The following is a 16938-nucleotide window of genomic DNA, read 5'->3' on the forward strand; positions in this document are numbered from 1 at the left end:
AGTTCACTATTTAAAGCACTTCCACCTACCTTCTGTTGTAAGATCTTCAGGTCTCACCCCCTGTAAGGACCCTGTTCTCTCTGACTCCATTCATCTTATTTTGGCTTCAATCAGACCTGTGGCAAGCCTATAGCCCATTGCAATCCTGCTTCCTGGCTATACAAGCTTCTCAAGACCTCAACGGTTCAGTTACCTACAGCTTCCACCTGTTCATTGTATTTGTGTTATTTGTACTTGATCAAGACCCAATGCAAAACTGCAGCACATCGAGCATCCTCATCGATCCTGTTTCGAGGCCATACTGCCCCTCAGGAGCTCAGCGCTCCAATTTCCTGCAGCTGTCACTTCTCGGTTGTACTCGTGTTACCTATTCCTCGATCAAGATCTGTGGCTAATCTGCAGAGCATTGTGTATCATCATCAATCCTGTTTCTAGACTATACTGTCCACCAGGATCTCAGCGCTCCTGTGCTCTGCAGTTCATCGCCTTTTCCTTTAGTTTGGGTCATCCATCTCTCAACCCTGATTGTGGAGATCCTAGGATCTCCATGGTCCAGTGCTCTGTTACCATTCCATCTCGTGTTTCAGATCTTTCTATGTACATACCTTCCGGTGCTACAGCTCAGCCTCTCGTCCCACCTGTGTCCGGGTTGTCGTACCCTGCTCTGTGCCTTCTAGAGGACCGCAATCTGCGGTTAGAGAGTAGCCAAAGCCATATTCCCTTGCGGGGATCCCTGGTGAATTTTCTCTACCATTAGACTCCACAACTCTTGGAGGTTAGTCATCACCTGAGCAGGGTTCGAGGTCTATTCTAACATCTGATACCGTGACATTCATCTTCCAAATATGCAGCAAGGTAATCCACGTACACTAAAAAAGTGATAGTCCAAAATTTAATAGCTGATATAAGGGACAGTGGTGCTTTCTCAGTAGATCAAAGTCTTTGTGTAACAATCTCTGTCGGATAATAAGTCCCAAGCGGTCCATAATTGTTAAGCTCTGAGCACTATTGATTGTTTTTTAGTGGCTTGCCAGAACCACAGTACCGTGAAAAAATAAATTAATTGTGTGATCAGTCCACTCTTAATTGATGACAGGGTGGTGGGCACGTACAGACTTACCCTATGTAACCCTTCATAACAAATCTGGACCGTTTGGGTCTGATTATCCAACAGAGATTGTTACACAAAGACTTTGATCTACTGAGAGAGCACCACTGTACAAAGCGAGTAAACGAAACATTTATCGGCGACAGCCTCGCTGTGTTAAACTCATAACAGCAACCTTCTTCTGTAACTATATAGGGGCAATAGAAATCTGAGAAAGTAAATAGGTAGATATACTTTACGTCTATAGCTAATACCAGTTTAACCACTATACAAGGACAATAGGAATATGTGAGGCAAACTATTTGCAATTATAATAAGAGACTTATTGGTATAGTGGCGGATCAGCTAAATCAGAATCGATCTATGACAGTCGATCTCTGTGTGGTTAGGCTGCCATAAGTACTCTGGGCCTTATATTATGGATAACTGATTATCATCAATTTGGGTGAATCTAGCTACAGTTATATGAGACCAGTCATCTCTAATATATGTTAACTTCAGAGTTATAGGTAACAGATCTCTATAATGCTATCTATCTTATTTTTAGGAGTATGACCTTATAGACAGGTCATTAGTCCTTCCAGTCATTGTTTCCCTATTATGATAATATAAGTATCAACTTTATTTACATAAGTGATACAACCAATATATGTCACTTAGATCATTTCTATTTAGACAAGACACCGGTGGTTGGAATAATTTTATTAAAAAATGATAGATGGCCATCTACAGGTTCTCATTATTTGATATTAATGGTAATATTATAACATAACATGTTACTATTTACATAAATTATTATTATACTAAACAGTATACACAGCGAGGTTTGGTGGCAGTGCAACCCTTTTAGTTCACTTTATTCATTTTTCACTATAAATCCCAATCACTAGTTTTGTTTTTAATATTTCGCTACTAGTTAGGCTCCATATTAATACGGGAATCCTTTTCCTCCTTTTGTTTAAAAATATATCAATAAATATTTTGTCTTAAATTAATCATAATTCTGGATCATAGAGTGCCCCAGTGAATTATGTATTCTTTCTCTTGCTCTTTGTAATTTATGTTCTATACTTATGTTCTGGGTGCAAAACCCGATAATTAATATTAGAGATGAGCGCACTCGGATTTCTGAAATCCGAGCCCAACCGAACGTTGCCGATCCGAGTCGGATCCGAGACAGATCCGGGTATTGGCGCCAAATTCAAATCTGAAACTGAGGCTCTGACTCATAATCCTGTTGTCGATACTCGGATCCTATAAATTCCCCGCTAGTTGCCGCCATCTTCACTCGGGCATTGATCAGGGTAGAGGGAGGGTGTGTTAGGTGGTCCTCTGTCCTGGTAGATCTCGTGCTGTGCTGTTTAGTTCTGTGCTGTGCTGTTTAGTTCTGTGCTGTGCTGTGCTGTGCTGTGTTCTGCAGTATCAGTCCAGTGGTGCTGTGTGCTGTGCTCTGTCCTTCTGAGGTCAGTGGTGCTGCTGGGTCCTGTGCTGTGTCCTGTTCAGTCCAGTGGTGCTGTGTCCTGTGCTCTGTGCTTCTAAGGGCATAGTTATTTCCCCAATATTCCCCTGTGTTTAAAAAAATAAAAAAAAGTTATTTAAAAAAATACCAAAAACTAATTAAATTTTTTTTAATTACCACAAAATTTGCACAACCAATCCTGCAGTATAAGCCCATTGGTACTGCAATATTACCAAGTTCACACATTCAGCAGTAAAAGTCCAGTGGTACTGCAATATTACAAAGTTCACACATTCTGCAGTATCAGTCCAGTGGTGCTGTGTCCTGTGCTCTGTCCTGCTGAGTTCCGTAGTGCTGCTGGGTCCTGTGCCGTGTCCTGTTCAGTCCAGTGGTGCTGTGTCCTGTGCTCTGTGCTTCTAAGGGCATAGTTATTTCCCCATTATTCCCAAGTTTTTAAAAAGTAAAAAAAAAGTAAAAAAAAATTAAAAATTAAAAATTAAAAAAAAAAAATATAATTATAACCAAATTTGCAAAACCAATCCAGCAGTATAAGTCCATTGGTACTGCAATATTACCAAGTTCACACATTCTGCAGTATCTTGTGCTACATATAATGGAGACCAAAAATTTGGAGGATAAAGTAGGGAAAGATCAAGACCCACTTCCTCCTAATGCTGAAGCTGCTGCCACTAGTCATGACATAGACGATGAAATGCCATCAACGTCGTCTTCCAAGCCCGATGCCCAATCTCGTAGTACCGGGCATGTAAAATCCAAAAGGCCCAATTTAAGAAAAAGTAGCAAAAAGAGAAACTTAAAATCATCTGAGGAGAAACGTAAAGTTGCCAATATGCCATTTACGACACGGAGTGGCAAGGAACGGCTTAGGCCCTGGCCCGTGTTCATGACTAGTGGTTCAGCTTCACCCACGGATCTTAGCCCTCCTCCTCCTCCCACCCCCTACAAAAAATTGAAGAGAGTTATGCTGTCAGCAACAAAACAGCAAACAACTCTGCCTTCTAAAGAGAAATTATCACAAATCCACAAGGCGAGTCCAAGGATGTTGGTGGTTGTCAAGCCTGACCTTCCCATCACTGTACGGGAAGAGGTGGCTCGGGAGGAAGCTATTGATGATGTAGCTGGCGCTGTGGAGGAACTTGATGATGAGGATGGTGATGTGGTTATTGTAAATGAGGCACCAGGGGGGGAAACAGCTGATGTCCATGGGATGAAAAAGCCCATCGTCATGCCTGGTCAGAAGACCAAAGAATGCACCTCTTCGGTCTGGAGTTATTTTTATCCAAATCCAGACAGGGTTTTTAATATATATTGTGGTGACCCACTCCTCTACGCAGTCCAGGTACATTTATTGCTGCGAATCATACAAGTTGATGGTTTTCTTATTATATATATTGTGGTGACCCACTCCTCTACGCAGTCCAGGTACATTTATTGGTGCGAATCATAATAGTTCAGGGTTTTTAATATATATTGTGGTGACCCACTCCTCTACGCAGTCCAGGTACATTTATTGGTGCGAATCATACAAGTTGATGGTTTTCTTATTATATATATTGTGGTGACCCACTCCTCTACGCAGTCCAGATACATTTATTGGTGCGAATCATAAAAGTTCAGGGTTTTTAATATATATTGTGGTGACCCACTCCTCTACGCAGTCCAGGTACATTTATTGGTGTGAATCATACAAGTTCAGGGTTTTTAATATATATTGTGGTGACCCACTCCTCTACGCAGTCCAGGTACATTTATTGGTGCGAATCATACAAGTTCAGGGTTTTTAATATATATTGTGGTGACCCACTCCTCTACGCAGTCCAGGTACATTTATTGGTGCGAATCATACAAGTTGATGGTTATCTTATTATATATATTGTGGTGACCCACTCCAATACGCAGTCCAGAAAGATACCTCGTTGCAACATTTTGGACTAATAACTATATTGTGAGGTGTTCAGAATACACTGTAAATTTGTGGAAATGCTTGTTATTGAATGTTATTGAGGTTACTAATAGCATAGGAGTGAAAATAAGCCCAAAAACTTGATTTTTAAACTTTTTATGTTTTTTCCAAAAAAAAATCCGAATCCAAAACCTTAAATCCGAACCGAGACCTTTCGTCAAGTGTTTTGCGAGACAAATCCGAGCCCCAAAAAGAATGAAAATCCGGATCCAAAACACAAAACACGAGACCTCAAAAGTCGCCGGTGCACATCCCTAATTAATATCGCTGCTAATTTCTAGCAGTTAATAATACATACGAAAAAAGGGGGATGTGGTCGCACACAGATTTAGGACTAGTCATCTATTGTTCGGAATTTAATATAACCTCACAAAATAGATGGGGTGCACGCTAACATGTACATAACTATAATCGGAGAAGAAAGAGAAGAGTAGATAGAGGCACTCCAGTCCCTTACCAATTACATAAATATAAAACTGAATTTTTATTAGATTATATTAAAACATCAAACAAAGCAGCGAAATAATAGTTAAAAGTGTGTGTTGAATATGTAGTGTATTAAAATTCAAAAAGCATCCAACAGTGGCGTAAATTATGCATCACAGAGGCAAAGAACCAAAGACATTGCTGTATAGGAACGTACCATTATAAGCACAGAGTTACACAGATCAGTTTTATCACCAAAGTACATCCAATATCATTATTGGATCCATATCCTACTGATAAATTGTTGTATTAGTAGTCCCTATATAGTCAAATACATCTGTGAGAGGGGGAATATTATATTATCCCATAAGTGTGTGTATATATACACATGGGTCAAAATAAATGTATTCAGGTATTAGGGGTTAAATAAGGTATACTGCCATGATACATTTAATGCTATAGATAGCAGGGGTCATACAATTTATATCGTCAGAATTCTCAGGGAAGATAACCCATTAAGTGGATCCCATTATTTCCCAGATAATAAACAGGTAATGTATTATTCATTCAATCTGTCCTGGTCTGATGTACTAGTAGGCTGGCTGGTGAGGTGAATATTTTACGCTTAAACGCTTGTCCGGAGAAGGAAAGGTGAGCGCTACCATCAATGTTGTTTCATGCCAACAGTAAAGCATCCTGAGACCATTCATGTGTGGGGTTGCTTCTCAGCCAAGGGAGTGGGCTCACTCACAATTTTGCCTAAGAACACAGCCATGGATAAAGAATGATACCAAAACATCCTCCAAGAGCAACTTCTCCCAACCATCCAAGAACAGTTTGGTGACGAACAATGACTTTTCCATCATGATGAAGCACCTTGCCATAAAAGTGATAACTAAGGGCCTGATTCATTAATGATCTCATATACTGTTATTCTTTCCCCCTCTTATCAGACTAGGTCCAATGAAATCAACACAACACAGGTTCAACATCCCCTGATTCTAGCACCTTATTCTTTGTCTATAAAGTAAGTGTACCCACCTTCCCACCATCACACAGCCCTTATTTCTTCATAGGCCCCAAATGGGGGTGAGGTATGCCAGGCTTATTTGTTTCTTAGGCTTTCCGTTTTGCCCACTCTGTGGTCAAGTGCACAAAGGCAACATACTAGCTGCTCTTTCTTTCAGTCACTGTCACTATCTGCCCTTCACTGCTCCTCACAGTCCCCTCATCAAAACCAATTCCTCAGTTTGGGGAAAGGCTTGGTGCAGTGTCATGTAGATTTGCATCCAGGGTACAAATGATGACAGTGGGTTTGAAAGAACATTGCCCATTGCCCTATCATGGGCAATGGAGCTGCCAAATATACTATGATCTCCATTCTTCTTCTCTGTAATCACAGAGCTATGTGTAATTAGGTTGTTGGTTTTATTCCATCTTGCATACTTTTTTACATAACCTTACATATATATGTCTAGGATAACTTTCACCCATGAAACTGTCGCCTTTTACATTTGGTCTGGACATGACATTGTGCAGTTTATATTTTATAGATTTGGTATTTGTGGACTTTTTGCCAAATGCCATGTGCTCAGTTTTTATATTAATATTTACACAACAACAAAAATAATACCAAGATCACATTTATTTTTCAAATGAACATTTATTAGTGGCAGAGAAAAATACAGGTTGAGAAGACAGGTCTCACTACTGTTACAATAAGGTTTCACAGGCAGCCTAAAGGAAACAATATTTTTTAATGATAAAGAAATAAAGCTAGAACACTGCACGTATTAAAGTGGATCAGCCATATGCATGAATTGGAGACCGCCATGTTGCAAGTTAAATGCAGCCTGTCAATTTACTATGTGGCTTTTGTCGCAGTGATGTCACTAGTCCATAGTGAGTTCATAAAATGATTATTGGTTCAGCCCAAAAAATGGCTGCCTTTTTCTATATGTAGGTGACAGGTCAACTTTACAATTAAATTATATGTTTCAATCTGCATGCTTCTAACTTTTTTTTACAACATTGCACTTTTATTTTGATTGCATTTCATGGACAACACATGGATGGTTTACAATGTTAAATAAATTATATAACTTTGTCTGTAAAATTCAAGTGCTTATCCTGAAATAACTGAACAAATTAAAAATGTTATACTAGGAGCTTCTACAGCAATAGTTAAAGCTTTTTTATATATCAGTCCAGAGTGAACGGGACTGGTATATTTTCCATATAGAGAACTGTAGTGTTTTATATCTGCCAATCGTTCCTGTTTCCAATGTCTCAAATGGGAGTGGCCAAATGAGAAGGAGTTGTACTCTCGCTAGGAGTGGCAAGGTTTGGATGGATTGTAGGTGTGGCCTAAATAGTTCCAGTTTTCTAGTCAGAAATGTTGACAGGCATGGTGTTCAATGTTTTGCCTTGAATACCTACATAAGTATTAGAACTTGTTTACATGACACATTAATAAAAGGGAAGTTGCAGAAGCCAATTATTTGTGCTTACTCCTTTCTTTATACAGGTTTACAAAGCTATGTTTGACAGGATGTAAAACAAAAGGACAACGCCATTGTCCTTAACAGCTATGCCCATGTCCGGAACTGTATTTTCCTGAGGACAAGCTGCCCGCGCTAAACCCACTCTTGTGGTGATGCCCGCTTCCTCCGTGGCCTCCTCCACTACTGGAGTGCAGAACAGCTTTAAAAAGAAGATAGAACATTAATCATCATAAATAACCATCACATCAGAAGTATTTTTTGGAATTTTTTTTAAATACTTTAAGGTAAATCTATCTATCTATCTATCTATCTATCTATCTATCTATCTATCTATCTATCTATCTATCTATCTATCTATCAATCTATCTATCAATCTATCTCTGCAGATGTTTACAATCTGCATTGTCTATATATTATACATTGTGTAAAAGAAATCACTACAATATTTATGCTATGGATATAAATGTAAAATGTCTGTTATACTTACAGATGCTAACAGAGTCATTACCCCCTCCGGAGATCCTGAAATACACAAAATTTATTTTTAAGAGCAAAGAACCATAACAAATACACTACATACACGCATAAATGAATAACTGCTATAAAAGTGTTGCTTAGTAACCAGTAATACTGTTTAATTTGATCAATAGCTTGTATCATACATTTGTTATTTTTTACAAATACGGCACAATGGAAATTCCAATTGTATTATTATGTCCTTACAAAATTGTAAGCATTACTTATATAGAAAAGAGATGCACACCTCATATTATTGATGTAGGTCTGTCTACATTGAGTATATTTGTACCTGCACTCCTCTCCTTCCAGCAGTTTCCTGTAGGTGGCGATCTCAATGTCCAGAGCCAGTTTGACATTCATCAGTTCCTGGTAATCTCTCAGTTGGCGAGCCATGTCCTGCTTGGCCTTCTGTAGAGCATCCTCCAGCTCAGCCAGTTTATTCTTGGCGTCACTGACAGCTGCTTCTCCACGTTCTTCAGCTTCTGATATGGCAGCTTCCAATTTAGCCCGCTGGGAAAAACACCATAAAAATGAATGAATGTAAACATATTTTCATACTTATTATTATTCATAATATTAGCAAAATGAATATTACCTGCTGTTTCACACTATCAATCTCTGCTTTAAGTCTTTGAATGGCACGGTTAAGTTCAGCAATTTCATGCTTAGTGTTACGAAGATCATCGCCATGTCTGCCTGCAGTCATACGCAGCTCCTCGTACTACACAGAAGAATCATGACACAATTTTAATATGTACAAATTGGTTTCTACCATTTGTCAATACAAGTTGTCAAAAGTACTAACTACTGAGTAAAAAAAAAAGGAATTAAACATAGAAACACAGATTGTGACGGCAGATAAGAACCCCTTGGCCCATCTAGTCTGCCCATTTGTTAACCTCAAACCCTATTTGATCCTTAGTTCTTTGTAAGGATATCCTTATGTCTATCCCAAGCATGTTTAAATTGCTCTACTGTATTAGATTCTACCACCTCTGAAGGGAGGCTATTCCACTTATCCACTACCCTTTCTGTGAAGTAGCTTTTTCTCAAATTTGCTCTTAACCCCAGTGACAGTGCATGTCCTCATGTTCTCTTCATTTAAAGAATGTTTCCATCCTGTACCTTGTTAAGACCCTTGATATGTTTGAAAGTTCCAATTATATCCCCACTTTCCTTTCTCTGCTTCAAACTATACATATTAACATCTTTAGTCTTTCCAAGTAAGTTTTGTGCTGTAGGCCATGCACCATTCCAGTTGCCCTTCTTTGTACAGACTCTAATGTATTTATATCCTTCTGGAGATATGGCGTCCAGAACTGAATAGAGTATTCTAGATGAGGCCGCACCAATGACCTATTGACAGTGGCATTATTACTTTTTACTTTCTGCTACTGATTCCCCTCCCTGTGCAACCAAGCATCTGACTTGCCTTCTTCATTGCTTTGTTACATTGCTTACCTGTCTTTAAATCACAAGAAATAGCAACTTCTAGATCCCTTTCATCCTTAGTATTTTCCATTAAAGTGCCAATAATACTATATTTAGCCTTTGGGCTTTTAAAACCGTAGTGCATGATTTTGCATTCTTGGCATCAAACTGTAGTTGCCACAATCATTTGTTTTACCCAGGGCTGGATTAACCCTAGGGCTAACTGGGCTACAGCCCAGGGGCCTCAGGCATCCAGGGGGCCCTTGAAAATGCTCAGCAGCAGTATTGATCGGTCGGGGGCGGAGGCGCCCCCGGCGCGATCAATGCTGCTGAGCACTTTCATTGCGGTCCTTCCCCGGCGCTGTAGTTTCCTTACTGATGAGATCTTGTGAGTCTCACTCTCACGAGATCTCCTCAATAAAGAGCGTACAGCCTGTCGGGAAAGACTGCAATGCCAGGAGAAGATGGTAAGTGCCTTGGGAGCGACTCGGCTCACCAGGGGAGGCGGGGGTCTCGGATCACGGTGGGGCCCTCGCGGGGGAATGGTGGCCCCCTTAGCCCAGGGGCCTCCATTCCCTTAATCCGGCCCTGGTTTTACCACTCCCAGTGTGTATACCCTGCTGCATATCTTTTGTATATGAACTGTACAATCATCATGCCACACAGATGTGCGGGTTATCTGCTTCAAAATTATGCAGGTCCGACAAGGTAGAAGTTTAAATTTAGGTTTACATTTGTGCTAGGTGTTTTGATGTACTTGAGATTATTTTGCTACATTTTTTATATCTAGTTATATGCATTTTCTCAAAGACCTATAAGCAGAAACTTGCAGTAGACTTACTTTGCTTTGGTATAGGGACTCAGCCTCCGCTCTGCTCTTGTTAGCGACCTCTTCATACTGGGCTTTAACCTCGGAAATGATGCTGTTTAAGTCCAGGTCTCTGCTGTTGTCCATGGACACAACCACCGAGGTGTCTGAGATCTGAGCCTGGAGCTGAGTGATTTCCTGTAAAGTACAACAGACAGTAATAGCACTACTATCATCTTAAAATCTAATTGTGATCAATTATTTTTAGTTCAATGAATTATCCTAAAAAAGTGTTTGTGGTTTATTCTTGTAAACTTCTGAAGTGCTGAAAAACCCAGTTGAGCTATATAAACTTATGCATATGTAGGTCAATAAAGGTTATGCTGAGAATGAGTAAAATATAGATGTTCATAGATGGTGCAAGTCCAATTAGTCACTTTGGCCAGTCAAACCAAATTAAAAAGCATTGTAAAACATGTAGTTTCCTTATATCTGATCTAACTGGATTTTAATAGGAAACCATTTCTCATCCAAGAAGATCAGGGGGTAAATGTATAATGCTTAGATTTTACGCTGATTTGAAAAGTGGAGATGTTGCCTATAGCAACCAATCAGATTCTATGTATCATTTACTTAGTACATTCTACAAAATGACAGCTAGAATCTGATTGGTTGCTATAGGCAACATCTCCACTTTTCAAACCCGCTGAAAACTATCAGATGTAAAGAATTACCCCCAGGAGTCCAACATGAAGAGCCAGAACAACCAGATACACATGAAGCCAGATTTATCGTTTATTCGATTGTACGATAGTCAGGCATTTTAGAAGAAAGGGAAACCCTGGCTGTATCACAGTATACATGGCATTTATGTGGGTGTCTGCAGCAACAAGGCATACATGGCTGAAGAGGTTGTTACATATTGATATGTGGCCTGGAGTTTCCACCCTATTTTGCAAGGTTAGATGCAAGTTGGATAAAGGATATACGATTGTATTCATCTTTTTGTGAAAATTATTCTATGTTCTGAACATAAAAGGCGTAGAGTTTAAGAACCTACCGCATCAAACAAGGTGCGCAGGAAGTTGATTTCATCTGCCAGTGAGTCGACTTTAACTTGTAGTTCGGCCTTATTCATAAATGCTGCATCAACATCCTAAAGACAAAAGAAACTTATGTGGCAGCTTTAAAAATCATATGATGCATGCAAAAAGAAAAGTACATTTTTAACAAATATGGAAAATGAGAAGTGCGGAAGAAAATTAGAACTGATGACAATGGGTTAATCCCATAAAGCACTTAAGAAGGAATATTTATTAATGTGTTGATAAATGATGAGAACAGCATGCAATTTTACAGATTAATTGCAAAATATTGCATTTCAATTTTTAAAAAACATGGAGGTCCACTTTAAAGAGCATTAGAACATAATATGTATATAACAGACAAATAAGGGGCTTGACTTGGATTGGGACTTTTGGTAGATCTAAAACATTCAGGGGTAGATTTATCAAACCATCTAAAATGGAAAAGTGGAAGTGTTGACCATAGCAAACAATCAGATTGTAGCTATAATGTATCAAGTACATTCCAAAAAATGAGATCTAGAATCTGACACCACCACTTTTCTTATTTAGAAGGTTTGACAAAGCTACCCCTATGTATCTATATGTATATACATACAGGCCCGGCGCTCCCATTAGGCAAGGTTAGGCAGTTGCCTAGGGCGCCGGGCTCTGGAGGGCGCCACAGATTAAAAATTTCTTTAAAACTGTGCGGCGACCGCTGACCATACCTTTCACAGCTTCAGATACATCCACAGGGAGAAGGGGAAGGACTATTGCTCACCACCGCCGCCTCTCTGCTCCGTCTCCTCCCCTCCACTCACTGACTGACTGTCGGGCGTGACATCATCATCACGGCCCGACAGTGTCAGTGAGTGGAGGGGAGCAGACGGAGCAGAGAGGAGGCAAGTTAAGGTAAGAAAAGACGCACATTTTCAAAATCGGTGCCCCCACCCTGCACACTTACACACTATTTTGTAAGTGTGCAGGGTGGGGGTGCCGATTTTGAAAATGTGCCTAGGGCGCCACGGACCCTAGCACCGGCCCTGTATACATAGATAAGGTTTGTATCACTTACCCTCTTAAGGCTAACAAATTCATTTTCTGCAGCCGTGCGCCTGTTCAATTCCTCTTCATATCTATTAGATTAAAATGTTAATGTTAATTCATAAGGGCTCCCTTACAAATATTACATTTAAGGGCAAAAAAATTATCTAAATGATAGCAACCAATTATAGGCCTGCCTTAATTATCTAGTTTGCACTATATAGATAAAGGCTAATAGGCAATTAATTGCTGTAGTAAAATGTGCATCAAATGTAATGTTAGTAGATACACTTTGATTGTATAGTACACGTTAATGTGTTCCTTATTTCCTATATACTCACTTTCCCTTGAATTCTTCCACTGTTTCCTCCATACTGCTTCTCTCAGCCTCCAGACGAGCTCTCTCACATGTCAAACTCTCAAGTTGTCTCCTGAGGTTGCTGATAAAAGCCTCAAACATAGGTTCCATCTGAAACCTGGATGTTTTTTGGTCTTGTAGTAGATCCCATTTGGTTTCCAACATCTTATTTTGTTGCTCAAGGAATCGCACCTAGAAAAAAACCCATTAAATATGTTTGGCCTCCAATGATTCTAAAGACATCACATTCTTCTATATAATGTTTCAGATGGAGTAGTTACGCTCCCCTTTTTGAGTACATAAGGATCAGCAGACAAATCAGGGGAAAGTCGTAAGTAATTTATGTTAACAGCAAACACCAAAAACACCAACATATAAATCTGCTTTATTTCTACTTTTTTAAGGATATTTTTTACCAGTTTTTCAGAACCAGAACAGTCTAATTTTCCCATATTAAATCTGTCCCACAATATTAAATGATCTTCTATTTCTGATTGCTGGTGTACCTAAGTGCACCAGTGCATTTTGCACACTCTGTCTGCACTATATTTTGCTTCCAAAAAGGAAATATGAAGTGGATTTTATGACTTAACAAACTTTACGTGTTCCAGTTTTTTATTCAGCCTTAATACTCAGAAATTATAATTTGTTGTTCCAATGCTTATTCTAGGACACTAATTTTGAAACTACTACACTTTACATGGTTTCGAACCAGTAAATAATTTGGCTATACAGCAGCTTTGTTTAAATGAATTTGAATTAAAATAGATTCTGCATGATTGCCCTGCACTAATGCAAACTGCTTATTGGATTCAAAATACAATTTTTGGGCAAGGCCAAGTGTGCATTTCCACTTTAACGCCACTTCCACAGTGGGGTTCCCTAGACCATGATTTCTCATAATACCCATGGTACCAACATATTATTATTGTTAATACTATATTGAATATTTGAAAGTAAAATAAGGTAATATAAGAACTGCAAAAGTGCAGAACTTCAGTGCAATTGCTCTTTTATAACATCGCGTGTCTACTTTTGCGCAAGCGTGCCAATTTAGATGCAGATGCATATGGATGGCCGAAATGTCTGTGGCTAATGGGAAGAGTTAGTTAGATCCAAGGCATTTCTTGCAAAACGCAGATTAGTCACAATAAAGCAGAGCAATAAGATTTCATTGTGCTGTAATGAGATTATGTAAATGAGACAAAGGGGTGGAGAAAGGTCATTTCCTGCTATGTGGAAGGGCGCAAAAGACTTGACTTTCCTGTCACCTATGAGGCACTTCTCCAGAAGGCACATTTGTAATAGAAATAACCACAAGTAACAAAGACAGTCCTGAGGGTAAATGTATCAAGCTGAGAGTTTCCGACGGGTTTGAAAGGTGGGTATGTTGCCTATTAGATTATCAATTAGAATCTAGTTATCATCTATTTAGTACATTCTACAAAATGGCAGCTATAATCTGATTGGTTGCTATAGGCAACATCTCACTCACTTATCAAACCCACTGGAAACTCTCAGCTTGATACATTTGCCCCCTGATGTCCCTTCACGCTCATGATTAATTAAAGACATAACTAAAGTTAAACCAAGCAGTGTTTTTTTTTTTGGTGAACAGTGTTAAAGTGTAAATTAATGGACTGAAAAGAGGAAGTAAGTTAGACAAAATTACAATAAAATAACATCTTGCATTGAAAAATAATAATATATCATCTAATAAATAAAGCTGTAAAAATATGCACATTAAATTGCATATACAAAGCTGCTCATAGCTTGTACTTAAAGTTGGTAGCAGCATTCAATACCCTTATCCTGCCAACAATATTACTGACAAAAACAATCTCCAGTTATCATAATGATAATAATAATAATAATAATAATAATAATATTATACATTGCGTATAAAAAGGTGCCCACAGTTTTGTATTGAAAGCCAGTAATGGCAATTAATACAGCACTAAAGGGAACAGAATCTGGTTGGTTGTTATAAGTTATAGAACCTTTTTATTATGCAAGTTTCGTAATTCATCCCCATTGGGTGGATTGTGATACAGTTCAATTTCCAGTTTGTTTCACTTACCTTGTCAATGAAAGAGGCAAACTTATTATTAAGACCTTTGATTTGATCTTTTTCATCAGTCCTCACTCTCTGGATGTTTGGGTCGATCTCCAGGTTCAGTGGCGCCAAGAGACTTTGGTTCACAGTCACATGGGTGATGCCTGCAGAGCAAGCTGCTCCCCCAAATCCATGGCTAGAGCCACCAAAACTTTGTCCATATCCATGTCCAACTCTTACGGGGTGGAAACTTCCAACAGACATCTTGTGTCCACCTGAGACAACACTGTACACACTTTTGCTACCATAACTTGGAAACACCTTGTGGCCAATGGATACTTTCTTTGTACTGAAGGAGTTAGAACCATGTTTGCTCACAGCTGGTAAACAAGCTGAGGATGAGCTGAAATTCTTGTGTCCAGAGCCAGAGCTGCTGTAGGTAGAATGATGAGATTGATGGGACATGTTGCTTATGATTAGAGGGACGAAGGTCTGTAATTCTAGAGCTAAATGTGCAGTGAGTTGTGAATGAGTCCTTCTAAATAAACAGCAATGGCATTATTCTTTTATACTCTCATAGAAATGGGTTTGGTAGCTTTGATGTCTGACTAAGACCCCATAATTGTCTCTTATGAGCTTGTATTTCTGACATTATTGCAACGCAGTCATCCTAGTTTATTAGATGACACAGCATCAACATATTATTTAAGATGAAAAGCATAAGATGTAACTATATAAAAGCTCTTTGAGCTTCCTTTCCACAATGCAAATCTCCTTAATTAAAAAAAGGTATTGTAGACATTTCATCAGTTCATTAAAAATCTATACTTCATCTTACTGAGGGTGATTTATGAACTGTAAAAAAATATATATTCAAAGGCTCAAAGGCTCAATTATGGCTGTGCAAAGGGGGCAAATGTTCTTGTGACATAAGCCCTGTTTGAAAATCTGCATGAATGCGTGGGATAAAAAGGTGGGATCTGCCGATCTGCAAAAGGTTTGGGTTAGTTGGGGGTATAAATCCTGATTGGGGTGCAAAAATTGCCTAATTTTACAAACAAGTTGGAAAACAAGATAACATTTTGTGGGAATGGAACTATTGAAATGAGATTGCCTGGGTGGTGACGGCGCATTTAGCAGACGCTCCCAGATTTATGGGTGGGCACACAGCATATTAATACCCGCAGAATTACCTGATTTGTCTTCTGCCTGCTTAGAGTTGTGTAAGCTAGACCCCATGGTATAAGTTCCAGTTGCACTTCTGTGGGAAAACACATATCTAAACTAGAGATGGTCACTGACCCCCGTGTTTTGGTTTTGGATTCGGTTTTGGATCTGGATTACCGTCGTGTTTTGGTTTTGGTTTTGCAAAACCACCATAGCGTGTTTTGGTTTTGGTTTTGGTTTTGTTTAGTTTTGTTTTGCTATTTTGTTGGAATATCAATGTTTTGGGCATAAAATAACCCAATTTAGTGCTCCAACTGTTTTAGAGATAAGTAATCTAATTGTAGAGGTAATAAATCATCCAAAAAACAGTTTAATTCTTCGTTAGTATGCCTTCATTTATTAGACACACAAAACAGATTGTCTTCCTCTCCATCTATGCATATTGGCAATGCAGCCATCGTCTTTGGATGTATATTACACCCTACACTTATAGTTAAATATGTAAAGAAATGGAAAAAGGCAGTTTGCTTTCTGTCTCTATAGGCCCCCATCCACTTGTTTACAAAACCCAAAAATTCAGCCGTTATAGACTGTACAATATTAATTGAAATGGATAAAGCCAGTTTGGTTTCTGGCTCTATAGGCCCCCCTCCACTTGTCGAAAATGCCAAAAAATTCAGCCGTTATAGACTGTACAATATTAAGAGAAATGGACAAAGGCAGTTTGGGGTCACTCTTTCTATGACACCCTACCCTTAAGGAGAAATTGCCCAAAGAGCAGCTTTTCAATACTGTATGTGATATGGAAATGCCAAAAGCCCCTTTCCTCTTTGGGGGTAGATTGCACCCTACACTTACATAGAAAGTTTTAAAAAGATGTTATCGTCATCATCTTCCGCTTCATCCTCACCCTCATCAGTGTGTACGTCATCATCACAGACTATCAATTCATCGCCGCTTGAATCCGCCATTAGAGAACAGTCAGTGCTTGGATGTCTTGGATGGTG

General features: G+C 39.0%; 1 protein-coding gene across 1 annotated transcript; it reads right to left on the reverse strand.

Annotated features, from left to right (window-relative positions):
- Window positions 1-7558: 7558 nt before the first annotated feature.
- Window positions 7559-15229, reverse strand: LOC142139821 (keratin, type II cytoskeletal cochleal-like). The gene is made up of 9 exons (XM_075197689.1): window positions 14789-15229; window positions 12692-12900; window positions 12382-12442; window positions 11300-11395; window positions 10273-10437; window positions 8596-8721; window positions 8290-8510; window positions 7969-8003; window positions 7559-7680 (listed from the first exon to the last, which is right to left on the reverse strand). Exons 1-9 carry the CDS (start codon window positions 15227-15229, stop codon window positions 7559-7561), a joined length of 1476 nt encoding a protein of 491 aa, XP_075053790.1.
- Window positions 15230-16938: the final 1709 nt, after the last annotated feature.

This window comes from Mixophyes fleayi, chromosome 2 (genome assembly GCF_038048845.1).
Source record: "Mixophyes fleayi isolate aMixFle1 chromosome 2, aMixFle1.hap1, whole genome shotgun sequence".
In the NCBI taxonomy this organism is placed as follows: Eukaryota; Metazoa; Chordata; class Amphibia; order Anura; family Limnodynastidae; genus Mixophyes; species Mixophyes fleayi.